At 53.8% G+C, this 23,354-nt stretch overlaps 1 protein-coding gene across 3 annotated transcripts in view; it reads right to left on the bottom strand.

The window, feature by feature from the left end:
* Positions 1-23,354, bottom strand: part of SLC44A2 (solute carrier family 44 member 2 (CTL2 blood group)) — a 38,478-nt gene that overhangs the window by 5,656 nt on the left and 9,468 nt on the right. Inside the window, exons 1-14 of one of the 3 annotated variants that reach the window (XM_075546964.1) lie at positions 10,878-11,027; positions 10,301-10,349; positions 8,042-8,115; positions 7,854-7,938; positions 7,247-7,331; positions 6,979-7,086; positions 6,690-6,750; positions 6,453-6,585; positions 6,288-6,371; positions 6,084-6,196; positions 1,865-1,996; positions 1,658-1,757; positions 1,478-1,570; positions 1,238-1,322 (exon numbers count right to left, since the gene is read on the bottom strand). In XM_075546964.1, coding sequence (XP_075403079.1) covers positions 1,238-1,322; positions 1,478-1,570; positions 1,658-1,757; positions 1,865-1,996; positions 6,084-6,196; positions 6,288-6,371; positions 6,453-6,585; positions 6,690-6,750; positions 6,979-7,086; positions 7,247-7,331; positions 7,854-7,938; positions 8,042-8,115; positions 10,301-10,349; positions 10,878-10,914 — 1,239 coding nt within the window. In that variant the 5' untranslated portion in view covers positions 10,915-11,027. Of the gene's footprint in view, positions 1-1,237; positions 1,323-1,477; positions 1,571-1,657; positions 1,758-1,864; positions 1,997-6,083; positions 6,197-6,287; positions 6,372-6,452; positions 6,586-6,689; positions 6,751-6,978; positions 7,087-7,246; positions 7,332-7,853; positions 7,939-8,041; positions 8,116-10,300; positions 10,350-10,877; positions 11,028-23,354 lie in introns of those variants that run through there. The other 2 variants (XM_075546979.1, XM_075546971.1) reach the window with 2 other exon arrangements.

The following is a 23,354-nucleotide window of genomic DNA, read 5'->3' as shown; positions in this document are numbered from 1 at the left end:
AGCCTAGTGCTTTAACTTCCAGGCATCAGGTAAACCATGGGTAACACTGGAGTTTAGGGGATTGGTACAAAAACCAGTGAAGCCAAAGGATTGGGGGTTCAGGATAGAGGTGTGTGAAAGAGGTTCTAGAAGGCTCTTGAGGGAGGGAGGGTGTCTTTGAAGTAGGAAAAGCTATCATGGGAACCAGCCAGGGGAGTGGCCCTGTGGGCAGACCAGGAGGGGCAGAGACCTGTGCAAGCAACCCAGGGGCAAGCAGCCTGGGAATGGTGGGGTTGGGTGGTGGCTGTTAGGTGCTGTGTGCTCAGAGACCCTACATGCAACAAGATGAAGCACTGGTTGGTCCTGCGCTCCGCTCACACTCGCACCGGAGCCCCTGTGGCAGCCGCTGGTCCCTTTCCATCAGAAGGGCTGGTCTCCACACGAGGTTCCGCAGCTGTCCCTAAGGTTACTTTGCACAAGCGGACGGCCTATCCCTTCTTGCTAGTCCGGTGACAGTAACGAGGAGATCAGGCCTCGGAGCCTTTGTGAGGACGGCGTGGGACCACGCAGTGGCACCCAGGGTCACTGAGAACCGACTCCAGGGCACCCAACACCCAGAAGTCTGGAAGCACCACTGAAACTTGTCCACCAGGGGTGCCCCTGCTGGATGTCAATTAGCGGCGGCTCAGCGTGAAGCACAACCACATGCAAGCCACGTCAGCACAAACTGACAGACCACTGCAGCTCGGGAAGCTAAGGAAGGGCCTCTGGAAGCAAAGCCTGGCCACTGTGGGGCTGGAGATGAAGTCACAGGGAGACAAGATGGGTGGTTCAGGACCCAGGGTGGGAGAGTCTGCCCATTCGCAGGGACGACGCCGTCTGGTCCTGAGCAAGGGTGAGTCTCTGTCTCTCTCTATAGCCCTGCCACCTAGCACAGGACCGACAACTGGTGCCAAGAGTTTGCTGAAAGATCACTAAGCAGAGGTGAGAGATTTAAAGCTGATTGGAGCGGGGCTGCTGAAGGAGCCCTGGTGTCGTAGTGGTTATACAGTGGGCTGCTAACCGCAAGGTCTGAAGTTCAAAGCCATCAGCTGCTCTACGGGAAAGAGATTAAGTTTTCTACTCTGTGAAGAGTTACAGTTCTCAGAAACCCACAGGGGCGGTTCTACCCTGTCCTGTAGGGTCACTCTGAGTCAGCGTCAAGTCGAGGACAGTTTGGTTTGTGGTCAGGGGGGCTACTGGGGCTATGGACACCCACCTCAGGGTCACAGGTTTTCCTAGCCACAGGGCAGGCAGTGTCATTGAAGATCTTGTAGACAGCTTCGTTGGAAGTAGACAGGAAGCTGAAAGCTCATTAAGGAACAAGACCAGAGACCAGGGAGCCCAGAGGCACAAGGACCTATTTTCCCACCACCAGGTACTGGCCCTGGCCCCAAGCTCTGAGCTACTTCCCGGCAGGTCTGTCTTCCCGCCGCCCCGGGGGTCCAGTGGCAGATACACGGCAGTGCTGGCCCAGTAGGCGATGCAAAGACACAGGAGGAAGAAGGTGACCAGGGGGTACAGCATGGAGCACATGACATATCCCACAGCCCTGCGAAGAAACAGAGGCACAGGTGTTAAGGCCCGAGTAGGCCTGAGAAGACTCCCCCCCACGCACCCCTAGTCCCCGGCTCCTCACCTGCTGGCCTCTTTAATGAGTGCGATGGCGATAAGAATCCTCTTCCGTAGAAAGATGAGCATCAGGATGATAATCACCTCCAGGATGCTCAGAATGATCACTGCAGGGAGGGGGGGGAAGGGTGGCTGAGCCCGCTATTCCCCTGGGCGCCTTCCACTCCCTCTCAGGCTTCCGGGGGGGGGGCAAACACAGGGGCCCCAGGCTCACTGAAAGCAATCCAGGTCTGCCGCAAGTGCAGGTACACGCGGAGGTCGGTCTGGAAGCCCAGGTCCACAACAGAGACCTCGGAGCCTGCCTCCTTCCGCAGCCGGGCGTACTCCATGTAGCAGTGGAATATTCCTGAGAACGGGGGCAGCAGCGTGAGCACCGGCCTCTGCCCACCAAGCCCTCTCCCAAACTTGTCAAGCAGTCATCAAACTCCCCAAACGCATCGCTGTCAAGTTGATCCCGCTTCTAGAGACCCCACAGGATGAAGAACTGCCCCCCAGACTCCCCAAGTCAGCTTGATCGAAACTGACTGCTGTGTCTTTACCCCTAGAGGCTGGTGGGTTCGAACTGCCGGCCTCTCTGGTAACAGCCGAGCGCTGAACCATGGCACCCCCAGGGCTCCTTCTAAAGTATCTCAATTTTCCAGAAGCAAAAGACCAGGCTAGGGGGAAGGGGTGGTGAACATTTGGTGCTGCCCCGGGACCTTTGCACAAGTGATTCTCTGCCTGGTACACGCTCTTCCTGTGGCTGGATTAGCCTCCGCTCAAATGTCACTTTATCGTGAGACTTTGCTGAGTCTCCATGCCCCATTTAGAACTAGGCCCTTCCACCCTCTCCTATCTTTCTGTTTCAACATCCTAGGGCATTTTTCTAGGGTATTTGTGGCTTGTCCATCTTCCCCTCAACCTCGTGAGAGGAAGAGTTCATCTGGATTAGTTTCTAGAAATGGCCCTGGAGACAGTCACTCAACCCAAACTCCCCGCCACGGAGTCAATTCCAACTCACATCGATCCTGTACAACGGAGTAGAACTGCCACTGTGGGTCTCTGGGGCTTTAAATCATCACAGGAGAAAGCCTCACCTTCCTCCCTCAGAGGAACTGTTGGGTTTGAACAGCTGACCTTGCGATTGTTTAGCAGCGGAACGACTAAGTCTCTAGACCACACGGGTTCCAGTTGGTCTTCAGTTCAGGATTCCGCATTTGCAGCCCCGAACACCAGTGCTTGTGGTTCTGGCATGATCATTCACAGGCACACACACGGAGCAGTGACAAACAAGTCACCCGCCACGAGACTCGGAGCTTCAGGCAAACAGGGGCCCCTCTGCCTTCTTGTCTGGGCTCTCAAGCCGGTCAACAAACATCCTTGGCCCAACCTGTCAGGTGCCAATTTGTCTACATTTTTGTTGGTGACCTCTGCTGTTTAAGAGTCCTCATGGTGCAGCAGGTTAAACACTGGGCTGCTCTGGGGTTGGCAGTTCAAACCTACCAGTTCCTCCGGGCCGCTCTCAGGACTTACGGTCATCAAATCCCTGTGGATCACCTCTCCTCTGCCCTGTAGGGTCATCGCAGTTAGAAGTGATCCCATGACGGTGCGTTTGGGTGGGTGTTATTTGTAGCTACAAGAAGCTGGTGATGGACAGTATGCTGCAACGGGATGTGTTAACTCAGTGTGGACTACAGTGCTGGGTTCCACTTTACTGGGCCAACAAGATATGCAACAAGGCGTCTTTCAACAGACACACAAAACCAAACCAGACTCACTGCTATGAAGTCATGTCTGACTCACGGCACCCTGCAGGACAGGGCAGAACTGCCCCCGTGAGCTTCCCAGACTGGAACTCATTGCAGGAGTAGAAAGTCCTGTCGTTCTCCCTTGGAGCGGTTGGTGGTTTCAAACTGTTGACCTTGCAGTTGGTAGCCCAACACATTACCACTATGTCACCGGTCTCCTTTCTGTGTGACCCGTAGTTGAAAATGTTGTGACCAGAGACTTTCAGACACAGAATGCTGCACTCTCAGGTATGAGTCCTGTTCCTCCCCTAAAATATGTGCTCAAGTTCAACCCCCTGGACCTGCAACTATGAACAACTGGAAACAAATGTTTTTGTTTGTTTTGTGGTGTCAGTGATGTTAGAGTTGGGTGCAGCCTAAATCTAATCACTTCTGAGTTGCAAAGGAAGTAAAATGGACAGAAATACACAAGGGAGGATAAACACCAAGGAACAAGAAGGAACTGCTGGGATTCCAGACCAGGAAGACCCTCTCCCCAGAGCCTTGCCCTGAATTCAGACTTCTAACGTCCTAACCTGTGAGAAAATCAACTCCTGTTTTGCAAAGCCACCCTTTTGTCTTGTTACAACAGCACTTGACAGATATTTCCCTAGAACAGCCGTTCTCAACCTGTGGGCTGTGACCCCTTTGGGGGGTCAAATGACCCTTTCACAGGGGTCACCCGACTCATCACAACAGCAAAATGACACTGATGAAGTCGCCACGAAAATAACATGAGCAAATGTATGAACAGGTGGCGGCATGAGGACGGTTGAGAACCACTGTCCCAGAAGCCGCAGTTCTTTGTCAAGCTAGCATTCTTGGAGGCTGTAGAGAACAGAACCACGGTGATTGAATGAGAACCAACTGTGCATGTCTGACGGACGGACAGACGGACTGGCTGGCTGGAGAGCTGTCAGGTGACAAAATGCTACCAAACCTGAGGTCTCCTTCTGGCCACATGTGGGTGTCAGCATTCGGGGGGAATGCTGAACACTAAAACACCAGGAGCCCTGGTGGCGCATTATGTGATGTGCTGCTAACTGCCAGGTCAACAGTTTGGGAGCAACACACAGTTTTCTGCTCCCAGAGACTGGCGGCCTTGGACCCAGGAGGGAGTCGTTCTAGTCACCCGACAGGGTCGCTGTGAGTTGGGAACAACTCATTGGCTCTCTGTCTCTCACCTCTATGGGGTTAATACTGACTCAGAGCGACCCTATAGGACAGGGTAGAACTGCCCCTGCGAGTTTCTGAGACTGGCACTTCCTCCTGCAGTGCTGCTGGTGGTGTCGAACTGTGGACCTCAAGGATCGCAGCCCAACTTGTAACCACGACGCCACCAGGGCTCCCTGACTCGCTGGCAGTGGTTTATTATTAAACCAAGCCTTTCGGTCTCTGCGCCCTCAGAGGCTGCTGCCTCTCGGTGCTTGGTTTGTTTCCCCTCCTGGAAAGTTGAAAGGAACGATCGGAATATTAAACCCTATGCTTTGTCAGGAGAGACCGGTCTCTGGAGAAGGACCTCATGCTTGGTAAAGTGGGAGGTCCTACATGAAACACACTGTCACCCTGGCTGCCACAGTGGGGTCAGGCACAGGAACAATGGTGAGGAGGTTGCAGGGCCGGGCAGGGTTTTGTCCTAGGGTGCGGAGGGTTGCTATGGGTCGGAGCCTAGGGCACCTGGCAACATGCTTTTAGGACGGTCCCTGGGGCTCCCAGGCCTGGCTGAGCTAAGCAGGCTGCCCTCACCCTCATCCTCACGTTTTATAGCATTCCCCCAGAGCCGCCCCACCAAACCTTCCAAGCGGTAAATATTAATTATCTGCATTTTGTAGAGGAAGAAATTGAGGCCTAGGGAGGCTGAATCATTGGCCCAAAAGCCAGGAAGGGGCAGAGCCAGGATTCAAACCTTGGCTTTTCGAAGGAGAGTAGGGATCCTTAATAAACTCACTAAGTGGTCTGCCTTTAGCTGTCAATCAAATGAGGGCCCGCCCCCAGTTTTAAAGCTACAGAGCCCCAGTGCCCCCCTGCACTGGGAGGCATTTAACCCATCCTGCCAGTCAGCTTGTTCCATGGCGGCTGGAAGCTACGTCACTAGCAGCTCAGAGGCACTGCCCACCAGGCGGGCACAGACCAAGACCAGGCTGTAAAAAGGAAGGAAGTAGCCAAGGACAATCTTCGAGTAACATGGAAACACTGTCAGACACGGAAGGCCTAATGAATGGAAGGGCCAGGGCCAGAGATGGGGTCAGTCAGAGGGCACTCCAAAGACAACTGAGGAAGAGCTGCTTTCCAAAGTCTAGTCAACCGTGGTGCTTGCTGGGTAAAGTGGCGGGGCAGAGAAAGAGAGGAAGGCCCCCAAGGAGACAGTCACACAGTGGCCGCCACAAGGGGCTCAGGCAGAGGAACAAAGGTGAGGCTGGGGCCGGATGTGTTCCTTTCTGCAGTGCAGAGGGTGGCTGTGGGTCCGAACCGACTAGACGGCATCTGTCCACCACCTCCACCACCACCACCAGATTCAACCCTGCCTCCACCGGCTGTTCCCAACACTGTGAGCACCATCTTCCCAAGTGCTCCGCAAAGGACGAGAGTCCCTGCTAACCGAAGGTTACATTACAAGGTCAAAAGGTGGGAGGCATTTGGCAGACCCTGGAATGGGAGGGGACCCACCGTAGCCCAGCACTAGAATCACCATGATGATCATCACCCAGACCATAATGCCAGCCAGGAAGCGGAGCAGGATGACGAAGAGGAGGCTCAGCACCATGGCGATGACCAGGCCTCTGGGGGGACAAGATGGGAAATCAGCTGATCCCACTGATCACTGGCTGGGGGTGGTGGAGGAGGAGGAGGCCACCTTCCCTAGGGACTCACATGATGATCCAGTACCAGGACACGGTGTAATCTTCAAATATACGCATGGCCAGCTGCCGCGCCTCCAGAACCCCGTTGGCCTTCCTGGGGGAGGGCAGGCGGGGCTCAGGCCGGCCCGCGGGGTCCCCACCACCACCTCCGAGGCAGCCCCAGCGCAGTGCTCACTTGGCGCCCTCCACTAGGTCCGTCACATTCTTACGGTGGCCCAGCCCGTTCTCCCCGTCCTCGTAGGTTGTCTGGTTGCCCACCATCACAACGCCCTTGTGCACGTGCACCGCGGGGAAGCATCGCTGGACCACTACAGGGGTGGGTGTGCAAGTGGGGGGAGGAGGGAGCCCCGTGAGGCGAAGGAACCCCGGAAGCCCCGCCTCCAGCCCCTCCCAGGGGACCGGACGGACTCACGAGGCTTGCTGGGGGTGAGGACGGCGGGGCAGTCGCCATCTCGGAGGGCCTCCGCCACATTCTGCGAAGAGAGAGGGGAAAAAAACAAAACCCAAGCAAGCCCTTTGCACCTGAGTCCACGCCGAAGCCACAGCGAGGATGTGGGGCGGGGGAGAGCCGCCCCACTGGGTTTCCTGCAGACAATCTTTATGGAAGCGGACTGGGGCTGTAACCAGGGTCCCCTCAGCCAGCGGGGAGGAGTGGAAATTAATCCCTAGGCGAGCACCCCACACTCCAGCCCACAGCCCACCTTGCTCTTCTGGAAGCCAGGCACACAGAATTGCTGGTAGTACTCAAAGTCAGAGGCCCGGGCTTTCAGGAAGGTGAGGAAACGGTCCGGGCACTTCTCCACACAGATCTGGAGGGGTGGGGTCACAAAGAGGGGGGGTGGGGGTCAGGGGAGACACCGTATTCCCATTCAGAACAGAGAGCCCAGAGTGGAAGGGCTTGGGGAGCAGCGAGCACGGGAGGAAAGTGGGGGCCTGGTGACAGAAAGGGGAGGTGGGGGATCAGCTTACCTGTGGGGTGGGACACTGGAATTCCAGCAGGACCAGGGGGCTGGCACACTTCACAATGTTGAAATAGAACAGGTAAGGCTTGTCCCTGGGGTGGGTGGAGGGGAGTGGAAACTTTTACAGTTGTCTCCACCTCCCTTTATAAAGAAAGCAGTTTGCCATACTGTCCTTGCTGGGGTAGCAGGGGCAGCTCCCCGCCAGGCCCTGTCCTGGGCTCCCCATGGGCACCGGTTCATCTCACCAGGGCGGCGGCTCTGGTCTCCGATTTAGAGGGTGGCTGAGTCCCATGTCCCCGGTTACACAGGTGAGGACTCCCCTTTACTTCCCTGCCACCCCTCTTGAAGTCAGAGCTGGTGCTGTCTCATCTCAGCGGCTGTCCCCCTAAAATGTGAGTTGCCTGAGGCCTGAGGTCAGGCCACGCAACGTCCCACTTCGTGGATTGGGGGGAGTCCCCAACGCCAAGAACAGGGGCTGGACACAGTGGATTTATGGATGATGACCGAGAGGAGGAAATTGGGGGCAGAGCAGCCTAGAACCTTCTCCCCTGTGCTCAGGAACCCTCCTGCCCAACCCTCCCTATCCCCACCAACCCCCGAGGAGCCAGACTCACGCATTTTTCGTGCCCTTCTGCCCGCAGAACTGGCCTCGGCTATCCGTCGGATAGATCACCTTTCGGGGGTCCCCATGGGTCCAGGCTGCAGAGGGATCCGGGGCCAGTGAAGCGCCTCCACCCCTCGGCATCTGACCCAGCCCACCCCCTCCCATTCTGGGACCTCCAGTCCTGCCCAGTCCACTCACCTATGATACCCACGGCCACATAGCCTACAATGGCCACGAGCAGGGCCACACAGCAAATGATGTCCGTGCAGCCCCTGGGGAGAAGGGGGCAGCGTCAGCCCTGGAGCTGGGTACCACAGGACCAAACCTGCCTCACACACATACTGGGATCCTCGCATCCTTTGAACACACATTGCATGTACTTTTCCAGTGTTGGTTATCAAAACGACCCGTTCCCCAGAGATGGGCCACACGCAGCCCTCATTGGATGAAGAATACCCATCTCCCCACATCCTTACCAGGTAGCATAGGGGTTACTCGTTGAACTGCAATCCACAAGATCAGCAGTTCGAAACCACCATCCCCCCCATCGGAGAAGAGTGACAGCCTTGGGAACACGCAGGGGCATGTCTACCCAGACCTAGAGGGTCACTACGAGTCGGCTTTGATTAGATGGGAGTGAATTTGTTTCTTTTTTCTTTTCCTGGGCACGCTGTCTTCACTTCAGTGCATTTTAAAACTCTCTCATGACATAAGGATGGTATGTAAATGTGGGCATGATTTAAACCGCACAGGAGTGTATACGACGAAAGAAACACACTCTCTGTTCCACAATTCCACTTCCCCTTGGGCCAGCGGTTCTCAACATGTGGGTCGCGACCCCTTGGGGGGGGGTCCAACGACCCTTTCACAGGGGTCATCCGTATCATAACAGTAGGGTCACCACAACATGAGGAACTGTATTAAAAGGTGGAGGCACTAGGAAGGTTGAGAACCACTGCCTCAGGTAATCTCTGTCAATCATTTTGGGTGAGGCTTTGAGTTATTCCAAATACTAATGTTTAAAAACACCACTTGGTTTGGTTTGGTTAATGCCAGTGCGATTGCAATGACTCACTGTTCTGCTCTGTCTATTTAGAGGGATCCAGGTCACCATGTAAAAGAGCTCTTGTCTTTTCTAACAGCTGAGAAGTCTTGGTGACACACAGTCAAGCATTCAGCGAAGCAAAAGGTGGGCACTTTGGACTCGCCAGACGCTCCGTAGGGCAACGTTACAGCAGTCTGCTTCCACAGAGATTCCAATATAAACACACCCCTCTCTCCAGTCAATTGGGACTCAGAGACCCTACAGAACTGAATAGAACTGCTTGATAGGGTTTCCCAGGATGTCATCAGGGGCAGAATGCGCATCGTTCTCCCAAAGATGGACTGGTGGGTTCATACCGGCCCACTTTCAGTTACTGGGCAAAATCTTAACCAACTTGATTCCTTTCTTAAAAGTCGTAGAGTTAAACGTCTATGGGGTTCTTCTACCCTGTCCTATAGAGTCCCAATCGGGGACCCAAGAGCGACAGATCGGCTGCCATTTAGCTAACTCCTAAATTCAGATCGCTGGTTGACTTTTACTAGTTTCACAAAGGTCGCCAGGGCTGACCATAACATCCATGTATGCACTGCTTCATCAGGATAATTTCCTCCTGCTTAGAATATAAATGCCAGGGGACAAAATGATGCACATCAAAACATTTCTGTACTCCCAAATTCCCCTAGGAGAGACCTCCCCATAAGAGCTACCCCAATTAGTTTCACAAGCCCAGGAAGCTTTGCTCATTTGTAACCTTTACTGCTTGGGGCCAAAGAAATGCTATTTTGTTACAGTGTTTCCTGCTCTAGATATAATCTGTCCCAGTCCTGGCCCGCCTAACATTCCTTTGTGAGATAGCTTTGTATGGGAAAGAAAAGGATACCTGGAGGTGTCCAGAATGACACTCTGGGCTGCAGACCACAAGGCCAGCAGTTCAAACAACCAGCCAGCCGCCAGGAAGAAGTCGCCAGGAAGAAGTCAAGGCTTTCTGCCTCAGTAAAGAAGTCAGTCTCGGAAACCCCCAAAGACAGGTCTATCTTGCCCCAGAGGGTCGCGAGGAGTCAAGATTGACTAGGTCCAGGTGAAGTTTTTGGGTTTTGTTTTTTCATCCGACAAGGAGCCCTAGTGGTGTAGTGGGCTTACACCTGGGAAGCGAACCGCAAATCCAGCAGTTCGGGTCCCATCAGGATTCCCAGCCTTGGACACCCGCAGGGGCAGATCTACCCTGTCCTAGGTCCCTGGGAGTCGAAATTGACTGGAGGGCAGTTGAGTTTAGGGCAGGCGGTTTTTCTCTCTCATCCTTAAATGGCAAAGCCATCACCAGCTTGCTGGAAAACAGATGAGTGTGTGTGTCTAGAAACAAGAGTTGGGGGTGTATTAACAGGCCCCCACCACAGGAACCCCAGAGCTCTTACCTGTTGTAGATGGGTCCTTTAAAGGTGGGGTCATACTTCTGCGGAGTCCCTAAAAAACAACAGGATTGAGTTGGGGGCGTGGCCCAAGGGAGGATTAAGATCAAGAGGGTAGGCATCCTTTCAGTCCCTGGTACCTCCAGGCGACCACACCGGCTATCTCGGCCCATCAGCGGGGTGGGGAACTGCAGATGAAAGTTCTCACTCTTATCACCTGAGCGCTGCCCCTAGGGGAGAGGGGCTGGGATGGTGGACTCCTGGTGAGGGAGGCAGGCTTGGGGTGGGACCTTTGGGAGAAGATTCTAGGAGTGTCCTGGGGAAGGGGGTTCCCCAGGGGTGCCGCCAGAGATGTCTACAGGGGGATTGGAGGAACCACAGAGCTGCAGCTGGAGATGGAGATGGGGGGCGAGGTGCCGGCAGGAGATGGGGGCAGGGGGCGTCTGGAGAAACCTGTAACTCCACCCCTTCCCCTGCCGCCCTCATTCCCAACCCTCCTCAGCGCTCCGGGTGCTCCCAGGCCTCGACAGGAAGGGGGTGAAGACCAGCTCCGCGCACAGGCCGGGCCCGGGGCGCTGCCTACCGTGCTTCCCGTAGTAATGCTGCCGCTCGCCCCCCATGCCTGCGGACGCCCGGCCCCTGCGCTCTGCTCTGCGCACCCACCGCGTCCCGCGGGAGGCTCAGGCGGCGGGAATCTCGGCTAGAAACGGCTTCTCCCAGCCAGGAGCCAGGCGGGGAGGCAACCCAAACCGGTCCGACAGGCTCAAGCTGAGCGGCTGCCACTGGACGGACCGACCGACGACCGACGGGGGAGGCGGGGCGGGCCCAGAGGAGGCAGCTGCTCCCGCCACTCAGCTCCAGGCCCGATTTAGCTCACCCCGCCCCCTTCCCGCCACCAGGGCCACCCTAGATCACCCGGAGGCTGGGAGCGTTGGTCCCTTCCCTCCTCCCCAGTCCCCGCCCCACAACACCTCCCAACAGCGGGAGGAGGCCGACCAGGCCCCATTCTCCAGGGAGGGAAACTGAGGCACGAAGAGGCAAATGACCACCTCCGAATCTCCCCACTGACAGGTGGGGCCCAGGCCCAACCTGAGGGTTAGGGGGCAGACTACTCAGAAACCGGCGGGTGGGAATTAGTTTAGAAAAGAGGCCAACCTTATTAAATGAAGGGGGAAGTGCAAAGTGGAGACCCAAGGCCCAAGTGTCGGCCAATGGAGATCCCCTCATAGAGGGGTTTAGGAGAGGAGATGGGTCAATTAGGGTGCGAGGTAGTACCGATGAAAAACACAGCTTTCCCCCAGATCCTGGATGCTTCCTTCCCCCAACTACCATGATCCGAATTCTACCTTGCAGAGCTGGATAGGGCAGAGGCTGTACACTGGTACATATGAGGGCTGGAGACACAGGGAATCCAGGGTGGATGATACCTTCAGGACCAAGGGTGTGAGGGACGATGCTGGGAGAGTGGAGGGTGAGTGGGTTGGAAAGGGGGAACTGATTACAAGGATCCACATGTGACCTCTTCCCTGGGAGAGGGACGGCAGAGAAGGGGGGGAAGGGAGACTCCGGATAGGGCAAGATATGATAAAATAACGATGTATAAATTACCAAGGGCACATGAGGGAGGGGGGAAAGGGGAGGGAGGGGAAAAAATAAAGAGGACCTGATGCAAGGGGCTTAAGTGGAGAGCAAATGCTTTGAGAATGATTGGGGCAGGGAATGTATGGATGTGCTTTATACAATTGATGTATGTAAATGTATGGATGGTGATAAGAGTTGTATGAGCCCCTAATAAAATGTTTGAAAAAAATAAAAAAGAAAGAAAGAAAAGAGGCCAACAGTTAAGGAACTCCACATCTAAATCCACAGGTTCAGTCCGGAAAGCTGGGCTGGCCACCCAGCCTGGCAGCCTCACATGTCCCCTGCCTCGGTAGGGCCCCCCCCTCCCCAGCGCGCCTTCTCCTTGCGGAAACCCACAGTTATCAAGCACCCCGGATCGCTCTGCAGAACCAATATTTGCCAAGCGACTGCTGGTTGCAGGCCCTGGGCTGGGCACCTCTGGAAACAGAGACCCAACCCCTGCGCTGGTGGAGCCGACACCCTCCTCAGAGGCCCTGGGTTCAAGCCCGCAGGACACAAGACCTGAGCCACAGGACGCAGGACCTCAACTACAGGGAGCGGGAGTGTAAAACCCAAATTGGCCCCTCAGTTGAAGGAGCCCTGCGATGGACTGCTAACTACAAGGCCAGCAGTTCGAAACCACCAAACCGCCCCTCAAGAGAGAAGAGGTTGTCACTTTCCGTCTCAGTTTCACTCGGTCCTGTAGGGGGGCTGTGTGTTGCATCGAGTTTGGTTGGGGGCTTGGAATCTGGTACGTAATCAGATGAACCGGCTGACTCCCAGGGCTTGATGTGCACCAACTGGGTTCATCCTTCCTAGCTCTCTGCTCTGAGTGGGTGACGTTGGACTCGGTCAGGACCCCTGTACTCGGGAGAACTGCAGTGAGTGTGCTTCACAAAAAAGTGAAGGTAAAGAGCCCTGTCGGCGTGGTGGTTACAAGTCGGGCTGCAATACCCGCATGGTCAGCAGTTCAAAACCACCTGTAGCTCTGCGGGAGAAAGACTGGGCTTTCTACTCTCAGAGACAGTGACAGTCTTGGCAACCCACTGGGGGTCCCTAGGAGTCAGCACTGACTGGGTGCCAGTGAGTGTGGCTGTGGTTTGAGCTTGGCACCCATGGTGTCAGGGCAGGATACCATCTGAAAGACAGTTTACAGGGTTGATAGTGAGCAAGGAAGGTTCTGGAATTTTCTATGCCAAGGTGTCCTATCCGTGAGTGGTGTGGGCAGGCATTATACAGCTAGTGTGAGGGGACACAGGGGCCTAGCTTCACTGCACCCCCCAGCCACCCTTGGAGGTCAGAGTAGACATCCAGACAGCAGGGGTGTGCATACTAAGTGGGGGATTATCCAGCCAGTGTGGTCAGTAATTATATCTGTTGCCTTAGGTGGGTCTCCAGACACTAACTCCACTTGTCCCACAGAGATGCCATCTCCCCTGCGGCCAGAGGAGGCCTCACCTGACCATGGAGTCACAGACCTCAGCAAATAGGCGAGGCCCCAGGTTCCAAGCTACACCCTCAGGTGACCAGGGCTCTCAAAGGGACCCTGAGGTCAGCTGGCCCCACCCAGTTTGCACAGTGGACAGGAGGGCAGGCCCACCATCTACATTCGGCCCCCTGGGCACACTCGAGCTCTGGGCTGTGCTTTCACAGGGATGCCATCCCCCACATGTGGAATTTTCCATCAGCAGGGAAAGGGTATAACACTTCCACCAGCAGCCCTCCCTGGGCCCTTGGAAGATCAGACACGAAACCAAACACAGGGCAAAATAAACTTACAGTCTGCACGGATTCATCGCGCAAGGATCGGAAACTCCAAACTAGGACAAGCAGGACGGAAATGAGGCGATCTGCACCATCGGCTAGGATGTGAGACTGCCAAGGGGAGCGAGGGGGAGATGAGAGGTCACCGGATGTGTCTGTCCTATGCCGGAAGTGTCCTGGGTTGGCCAGAATAGAACCAGGCTGGCAGGGATGGTGCAGGCCACACAGGATGGCTGCTGAAGACAAGTAGATGGCCCCACCTTTGGGACCTGAGCTCAGTGCTCTCCACCGGAGCTGCATCATCCACCCAGGAAACTGAGGCACAGGGGAGGGGAGTGAGGGGCTAGTGGCTGATCTCGGGGTTTGATGGCTAAGTGGGAGCCACTGAGGGTGTCTGAGCAGGGGCAGGGCAGGTTAGCTGGGAAGGAGAGTCTCTTGGGTAGTAGAAGGGGTGGGGGAGGAATCTCAAACAATTCTCTCAGGGAGAGAGAGCTGAGCTTTGGATGGAGTTTGGGGTCTGCAGTTGGGAGAGCGCCGTGCTGTCTACTCTGTGATACCTTGACTACAGCTGAGTAAGGGATGCCTGGCATGGGCTTGGCACAGGGCTTGCCCTTGCATGCTATGAGGAAGCAGTGGGACGCTGGCATTGTCATCTGATGGGTTCCATTAGCTTTCATTAGTAGGCAGTGGGGTGGGGATGGAGGGTGTAGCCTGGCGAATACTAATGCTGTCTGCTAATTGAATCCGTCCGAACCCTCCAGGGCTTTAGACTTCCTGAGTCTCTGCAACAAGACTGCAAGCTAATGCCAGGAAAAGCACTCCTGTGCCTGTTCTGTGGGCCCCAACCAGACCCCCTGCCACTGATTCCATGCCCACTCACAGCCCCACTAAAGGGCAGGTGGATTCCCGAGACGGTAACTCTTTGTGGGAGCAAAATGCTTCATCTATCTCCCAAGGAGTAGCTGCTGGTTTCCACCTGCTCACCTCCTGGTTATCAGCCCAACTCTAACCCATCAGGGCTCCTGTGTATGGACAGTTTGCTCTGACAGCAGTGTGGTTGCACACTAGGGTGCTAACCACAAGACCCACAGTTCAAAACACCAGCCGCATTGCTCGGCTTGTGGTTCTGTCCTCTAGTTCTCCAGCAATCCATTTCACCAGCCTCTGTTGCCATCCTCCTGTGCCTCTGACTTTGTCACTTCCCTCCTTCACTTCTGAGGACTCTGGTCGCTCAACAAAGAGCCCTTGTGGCTCAGTGCTTACATGCTGGGCTGCTAACAATGCCAGTAGTTCGAATCCACAGACAGACGGGGCTGTGTGCTGAGTGAAGCGTTACAGTCTCGTTTGGAACCCATCCCAAAGACAGGCCCATAACCACCCCTCCCCCAGGGGGACGAACAACAGAAAACATGGGGGAAGTGAGACAGCGGTGGGTATAAGATATGAAAATAACAATCATTTATCAGGAGGATGGGGGAGAAGGAAAAAAGAGGAGCTGATACCAAGGGAGCCTAAGAGAGAGTAAATGTTTAGAAAATAATGATGGCGACATTTGTACAAATATGCTTGATACAATCGACGTCTGGATTGTCATAAGAGCTGCAAGAGCCCCAATAAAATGATCCTTTAATAATAATAATGATAATAAACCCACAAAGAGTTACAGTCACACAACTTCACAGGGGCAGTTTGATCCAGTCCTACAGGGTCACTATGAATTGGCATCAACTCAGTGGAAGTGAGCTTGCTTTTGGTTTGGTGGTCTGACACTAACCGAAAAGTTTGGCTTTGAAACACCCCGTCCACCACTTGTAGCTGTGGAAGACCTGGGATTCTGCTTCCAAAGGATCATAACCAATAGCATCACTGAACATGTTGATCCAAGATTCCACAAAAGACTTCTGATCAAGAGGGGGGAGGGGGGATGCTAGCCAGAATTTTAAGTACTCATGGAATCCAGACTTTCTGGAGTCATGATGCTGGAAGAAACTCTGAAAGTATTGCTCTGCAATCATCTGTGAACCTTAAAATCCAGCAATGTTCTCTGAAGTCTTCTTAATACCAAAGAGTCAAAACCAAACCATAGTTCAGCTTAACTCAAACTCACTGCCCTTGAGTCGAATCCTTGAGTCTATTTTGACTCATGGCAACCCTACAGGGCAGAGTAGAATCACCCTACTAGCTTCCAAGACTAACTCTGTGGTAGTTATATAATCGTTTGTCAATTTGAGAGGATTAAGAATGAAGGGGTGGAGTCTAGCCTGTCAATCAGATGATAACCAATGAGGCCTCTGTGTGGGCATGGCCTTTCCTGAGAATTCTGGGAACTCTGGTATCCCTCTTTGGAGGCAGGAGACTCTCCGCTCACTCCCTGCAAGACATCCCTGAGATGAAGCCACATGGACCTACCCTGATGCAGCCCTGAGAGCTGGAGAAGCCCTGTGGAGACCCCTTGCAGTGCTGAGATGCTTACAACGCCACTGGATCCACAAGACTTCCCACCCACTGGCCTGGGATCTGCCTGCATTCAGTGTCATTACATGTGTTTTGTGAGTCTGAAGAGGACTTTATAGATTGGTGTCAGACACATGGGCTAATATCCGACTTATGGACTTGATCTGGACTGGGCTGGGATGTGTTCTCAATATTCAACTGCTCTTGTATATAAACCTCTTTCTTATACCCATGAGTCCCTATGAACTTGTTTCTCTAGTCTACCCAGACTAACATACTTTTTTTAACAAATCATATTTTGGGGGGCTCTGACAGCTCTTCTAACATCCATACATCAATTGTATCAAGCATATTTGTACATATGTTGCCGTCATGGATTCCAAAACATTTTCTTTCTACTTGAGCCTTGGTATCAGCTCCTCTTTTTTTGCTACCTTCCCCCCACCCTCTTGAACCCTTCGTAATTTATAAATTATTTTTATTTTAATATTTTACACCGTCTGCAGTCGCCCTTCACCCACATTTATGTTGTTCGTCTCCCTGGGATTAGGGGTGTTCTAGGTGGATCATTGCAATTGGTTCCCCCTTCTCCCCCCACCTGCCCCCTACCTTCAACTGTAACTCTTTAAGGGAGTAGAAAGCCCCGTCTTTCTCTCGTGGAGAGGCCGATGATTTTGAACTTTGGACCTTGTTTGTAGAAGCCCAATTTGTAACCCCTACGCCACCTGGGCTCCTCAAGTGACCTAGTGACCCTACGGGACAGAGCAGAACTGCCCCTGTGGGTTTCCAAGACTGGATACTTACAACAGTGCCAAGCCTCCTCTTTCTCCCGAGGGATGGCTTGTGGTTTTGAACTACCGACCTTGCAGTCAGTTCAGCGCCTTGGCTATCTTCTGCCTTGAGTTTTATAGTTGTCCCATCAACCACATGGGTTTGGGTTGAGTGGCTCTACTTATATGCAGATTTAAAGATAAAAAACCACCTTGAAAATCTAATCACATCTCCATAAGCATTTCCTCTCTCGAGTAAATTGGATGTGGCAGTAAGAAGCGATGGTTTGTGATTCTTGGGGTGCATTCTCATCACGTTTAGTGCGCGTGGATCCACACAAAGTGCCACTCCTGCTGTGAGAAGGGCTTCCAGGAAGCAGAGCGTCATGATGTTCCTAGCCCAAGTTGAACTGCTCACTCTGTACCATTAGACCCAGGTCTGCAGCCCAGCTGCCTGTCATTTCAGGATAAATGACCCTGGAGGAAATACCGTTAGAAATGAGAAATGACTGTATGAAGCCGCTACTGCAGCTGCACCAAACCAGCTGCCATCCAGAGTCCATAGTACACGGCCACCCTACGGCAGGGCAAGGAAGGGTGCCCGAGAGCTGTATCCAAAACCTCCCCTGACTCACTGCCATCAAGCTGATTCATAACGACACTATCAAACAGGGTAGAACTGCCCCCTGCGAGTTCCCAGGGTTTTAACTCTTTATGAGAGTAGAAAACCCCCTCTTTCTCCCAAGGAGCAGTTAGTGGTTTCGAACTGCTGACCCTATGGTTAGCAGCCCAACATGTCACCACTAAGTCACCAGGGCCTCACACATCTCACCAAAGTGAAGCCGTTCCAAGCACCACATTAGGGATCAGTTAATGACATGATGTGAATGATGTCATAACTGTCCAAATGGTCCTTGGCAGGAAAAAAAAAAAAAAAAGGTTCCCCATCTCTGGAAAGGGGTCCCGAGGCTGTAAATCTTTACGGGAGCTGACAGCAACCAAGCCATCGAGCGGGGGAGGCAGATGTCGTGACTGCTGAAGATGCCCAAGGTGGCAAGACTGGAAGGTGACAAGGAACAAAGCCATTCCTTCCGAGATCACACAGAGGCTTCCCCCCAAGAACATGCACCCAGCATTTGGATTGCCAGCCTCCTAAACCGAGAACAAGGAATGTTGTGCCAGCCGCCTGTTTATAACTTCTGCGAAGTTACAAACTCCAACAGCACATGCACTCGCGGCTGCCGGGACTCTAAAATACCACCAGGGGAAAGCAGTGTGGATGGTGCTTTTTCCAACAACTGGGAGTAGAACCCGCACATGACCCAGGACTTCAGATACATCCCCTGAAGGAATGCAAACAGCTATACATGCACCCCACGTTCGTGGCAGGACAGGACTATTCACAATAGGAAGAAGGTGGAAAACTCGCTACCATGGAGCCAATTCCAACAAATTGCGACGATATCGGGCAGGGTCGGACTACCCTCCTGGACTTCTGAAATCATAATTCTTTTTCTTTTGTTAATTAAATACTTTTTACTGGGGGCCCTTACAACTTTGATCACAATCCACACATTCATCCATTGTGTTAAGCACATTTGTACATATGTTGCCATCATCATTTTCAAAGCATTTTCTTTCCACTTGAGTCTTTGGTATCAGCTCCTCATTTTTTCCCTCCCACCCCCTCTCTCCTTTATGAACCCTTGATAAATTATAACTTATTATCTTCATATCTGATATTGTCCCCTGTCACCCTTCACCCGCTTTTCTGTTGTTTGTCCCCCTGGGAGGGGGTTATATGTCGACCCTTGAGATCGATTTCCGAGATTGTAATTCTTTTGCGGAGTAGAGAGCCTCCTCTTTCTCCTGTGGAACAGCTGGTGGCTTCGAACTGCTCACCTTGTGGTTAGCCATCAGATGGGTAGCCCACTATGCTACCTGGGCTCCTCAGAAAGAGTTCTAGCCATCACAGTCCAACCTCAAATTTAACTCACTGCCATCGAGTCAATTCCGATGCACAGAGTCCTATAGGACCCAGTGGAATTGCCCCTGTGGGTTTCTGAAACGGGAACGGTGTGTGGGAGCAGAAAGTCTCGTCTTTCTCCTGCACCGTGGCTGGCAGCTTCGAACTGTTTACCTCATGGTTAGCAGCCCAACCAGTAACCACGACGCCACCGGGGCTCCCAGGCATCACGGGAGTGAGTTTCTGAAATGTTTGACCAAACATAGCAGGCTAATATTTAAGTTGGCAATTTTGTACGGCCTGTGAATGATGCCATCGTATCCTAATGGCCCTTGGCGGACACAGGTCCCCAGCAGTGGGCTGGAGGGTCTAGACAACTGAACTCAGCAACGAGGAGTCCAAGAACAATGCCACCAGGGTCCTTCCGGCAGGATGGTAGCCTTCCTGGAAGATGGCTGCATCCTACCTCATCCCCGGGACCTCTCAGTGCTATCTCACTTGCCCTCTTTTCAGATACTTTAAAACTTTTTACTGTGAATGGGGTTGATGTCAAGTGCCGTGGAGTTGGTTCCCACTCGTGGTCACCCCATGTAGGCCCGCAGGAAACGCGGCCGGGCTCCTGCGCCATCCTCGCCATCCGGGTATGTGGGGGCCCGTGGTCGCAGCCGCTGTGCCCATCCATCTCATCGAGGGTCTTCCTCTTTTTGCTGCCCCTTGACTTGACCAAGCACCACGATGTCCTTGCCAGGGACCGGTAGCTCCAGCGTGAGGTCGGAGTTCACTATACGGGCATCATTTTTGCCTCATTCTACAACTTATCAAATCTCTCCTGCTGCCCCTGTCCCCCTGCGCCCAATCTCCCTCTGGCTGGTTTTTACCTTCCCCTTCACCCAAGTTCACATCAGTCTACCCTTGAGCCAAGGAAGCGGGTGGGGTGCCCATTCTACTCTCTCCAGGGCTGCTATGAGTCCCAAGTGACTTGATGGCAATGACGTTGGTTGGTGCTGGCTTTTCCCCCTCTGGCCCTTTCTAGAAGTTTATCAGCTCTGTTCTCCAGGCTGTAATAGGTGTGTGGTTGAGGCAGCTCTGTGCCAGCAATGTGTCACCCGCCCTCCTTGTGCCACCCAGGAGGGGTGACATCCGATCCCCACAGCATCGGTAGGGAAACGAAGGCACCAAGAGGGATGCTGTTGTCCCAGCGGCTCTCACAGGCCGGAAGTGGGGGAGTCATACTGAGGGGGCTCCTGTCCTTTTTGGATGTTGAGCCAGCCTTCCCCTCCGTTCTGTCTGGAACATGAAACTGTGGTACAAGGCTTCCGCAGACCCAAGCTAGCAGCGATCTCCCCAGAAGGGGTAAACTGAGGCTGCTTGCTCAAGCCACTCAGCTGCAAGAGGGATCCAGGGATTGAACTGAGGCCTGGCTCCGACCCAGGCCTTTCCTGGCGCAGACATCAGGAGAGGCTGAGCTGGAGCTGCTGGGGAGGAGGCAGGGGAGAAGCCAGTCCCAGACGGGGCCAGGGTGGGGGAGGCAGGGATTGCTGGGCCTGCAGGCTGTTCTGCCCAGTGCAGCTGGCTGCATGGGAGATAAGGGGACAGTCAGGAGACAGTCATGATATTGGTGTCAATCCAAAAGAGCCAGACAGCCCCCAAGGACTCTGGGCACTTGCCAAGTCCCCAAGGGCAGCCTGGAAGAAGCCCACATAGCCAGCCCAGCTGGCTCTGCCTTCCCAGAAGTCTTTGCCTGGTGAATGGGCACCTTAACTGGCCAGACTGGTCCCTGGGCCAGGCAGGGCCCGCATCTGGACTAGGAAGCTGGAAGCAGCGACATGACCAAGCACAATGCTGAGCTCAGACAGAACCCCCGAAGATGCCTAGCCCAGGGCAGTCAGCCAGCAGTTGCTGCCAGGAACTTACTCAATCCTCATGGCTGTGCATGGTGAAGAAAAGGAGGCATAGGGATGCTTAAGATTGTGCCCCAGGCCACACAGTGGGGAGGAACTAGCTCCTGATCCCACTCTCTGCTGTGTGACCCACCCATCACAGAGCCCATTCTGGCTCATCCCCAAGGCAGGCCCATGGACCATCCTAACTCTGACTCAAGCGAGTGGATCTCTAAGGGAGGAGCCCTGGTGGCACAGTGGATGGTGCCTGAGGCTGTTAACTACAAGATCAGCGGTTCGAGCCCACCAGGTGTGCCAAGAGAGAAAGACGAGGCAGCGTACTCCCCTAAAGATTTAAAAACAAACACACGTGTCTCGCGGCCATGCAGTTGATTCTAACTCATACGCACCCTAGAGGGCAGAGTCAAACAGCCCCCTTTGGGTGTCAGAGACTTTTGAAATCCCTATAGGCATAGACAGCCTCTTCGTTCTCCCTGGGGAGCTGCTTGGGGGTCTGAACCACCAACTTCGGGGTTAGCAGTTCAACACTGACCTGTCAGCAAAACCCCAAAGCTCCTCTGACTCCCAAGGACCCTCTACGACCGCATAGAACTGCTGCAGTGCGTTTCCCAGGCTGAAGGCTTCATGAGAAGGCGCCCTGCCCGTGAGATAGTTGCTGCTAAGCTAACCAAGAGGTTGGCGGTTCAATCCCACCCAGCGGCTGGCAAGCCAATCCTGGGAAGAGGACAGACTCAGGGAACCTCTGGGCAGCCTGACTCTGATCACCGAGTCCGAATCCATTGTCCAGCACCTCACCATAACCAAGCTTTTCACGTCTCTCCGCAGAGCAGCCGGTGAGGTTCATGTCACCCCTGCACACCCTTGTCGCTGGGGCTCCTGGGCTCTGTGCTACCCTAACAGGAGCCCCACTGCCATCAAGTGGATTGGGGCTCACAGCGACCCCGCAGGGTGGAGGGGAACTGCCCAGGAGGGTTTCCAAGGTTGTGTATCTTTACAGAAGGTGAAGGCCACAGCTTGCTTCCCAGGAGCTGCCGGTGGGTTCACATGGACCTTTATGGTTCGTAGCTGAGTTCTTTTTCTCTTTAAATCATTTTATTGGGGGCTCTTACCACAATCCAAGCATCCATCCATTGTGTCAAGCACATTTGCCCATAGGTTGCCATCATGATTCTCAAAGCATTTTCTTTCTACTTGAGCCCTTGAGATCAGCAACTCATTTCCCCTCTCCCCCATGGACTCTTGATAATTTATAAATGTATAATTCCCCCCCCATGTCTTACACTGACTGCTATCTCCCTTCACCCACTTTTCTGTTGTCTGTACCCTTAGGAAGGGGTTACAGGTAGATCATTGTGATTGATTCCCCCCCCCCCACCTTCCCCTTCCCCTCCTGGTGTTCTATTCTCATTATTGGTCCTGAGGGTTTATCTGCCGTGGATTTCTTATGTTTTGAGCGCTTATCTGCAGTAATGTACATGCTCTGGTCTAGCCGGAGTTGTAAGGTAGAATTGAGGCCATGATAGTGAGGGGGAGGAGGAAGCATTAAAGAATTAGAGGAAAGTTGTATGTTTCATAGGTACTATACTGCACCTTGTGACCCTTCTGTAAGGGAATGTCCAATTATCTACAGATGAGCTTTGGGTCTCTATTCTGCGCCCTTACCCCCTTACCCCCAATTCACATTGATATGATTTTTTTTGTTCTGGGTCTTTGATGCCTGACACCTGATCCCATCAACACCTCCTGATCACACAGGCTGATGTGCTTCTTCCATGTGGGCTTTGTTGCTTCTCAGCTAGATGATCACTTGTTTATCTTCAAGCCTTTAAGATCCCAGATGCTATATCTTTTGATAGCCAGGCACCATCAGCTTTCTTCACCATATCTGCTTATGTACCTGCTTTATCTTCAGAGATCAGTGTTGGGAAGGTGAGCAACATAGAATAGAGGCTGATTTCTTTAACCCCTGCAAGACCTGCATCTGTTTGCTGGGAGAGCCCAATGAATTTGCAGTGTCCTGAGCCCTGGCTATGGGCTGCTAACTACAAGGTCAGCAGTTCAAAACTCAGGCTTCCAACAGGGGCCAGTTCCACCCTGTCCTGTCAGGTCCCTCGGGGCCTGAATAGACTACATGACACTGAGTTTGGTTTGCTCTTTGGAAGGCCTGGGCTCAGAACAGCACCCACATCAGCCCGCTGACCCCTCCAGGCCCGCACTGGCATGGAGGCACTTTTGGGAGGAAGATAAGACTCAGACCCAGGAAGGGGGAGCCTGAAGCCAGAACAGGGCCCCTTCTGGGTTTCAGAATCAGCTGAGTCAGCAGCCCGTGGACAGGCTACTGTGCCCCAGCCACCACCATCACCACAGTCTTTGACCAGCACAGTGCCCTCTGTACCCTACACAGCCCAGAGGGAGCCTGCTGGACACCTGAGCCAGACCCAACTCCCCATGGCTCCCATCTTTCTCAGAACCAAAGGCCAGGCCCCCCTGCACCCCACCAACCCCTAGACCCTCTGCGGTGTAGACCCTCATCACTCGGTCAGCCCCTCAAACACACCAGGCCCCGCTCTCCCTGCACACTTTTG

Source organism: Tenrec ecaudatus, chromosome 1, assembly GCF_050624435.1.
Source record: "Tenrec ecaudatus isolate mTenEca1 chromosome 1, mTenEca1.hap1, whole genome shotgun sequence".
NCBI classification, from domain to species: domain Eukaryota; kingdom Metazoa; phylum Chordata; class Mammalia; order Afrosoricida; family Tenrecidae; genus Tenrec; species Tenrec ecaudatus.
This window is presented reverse-complemented; position numbering and strand designations above follow the sequence as displayed.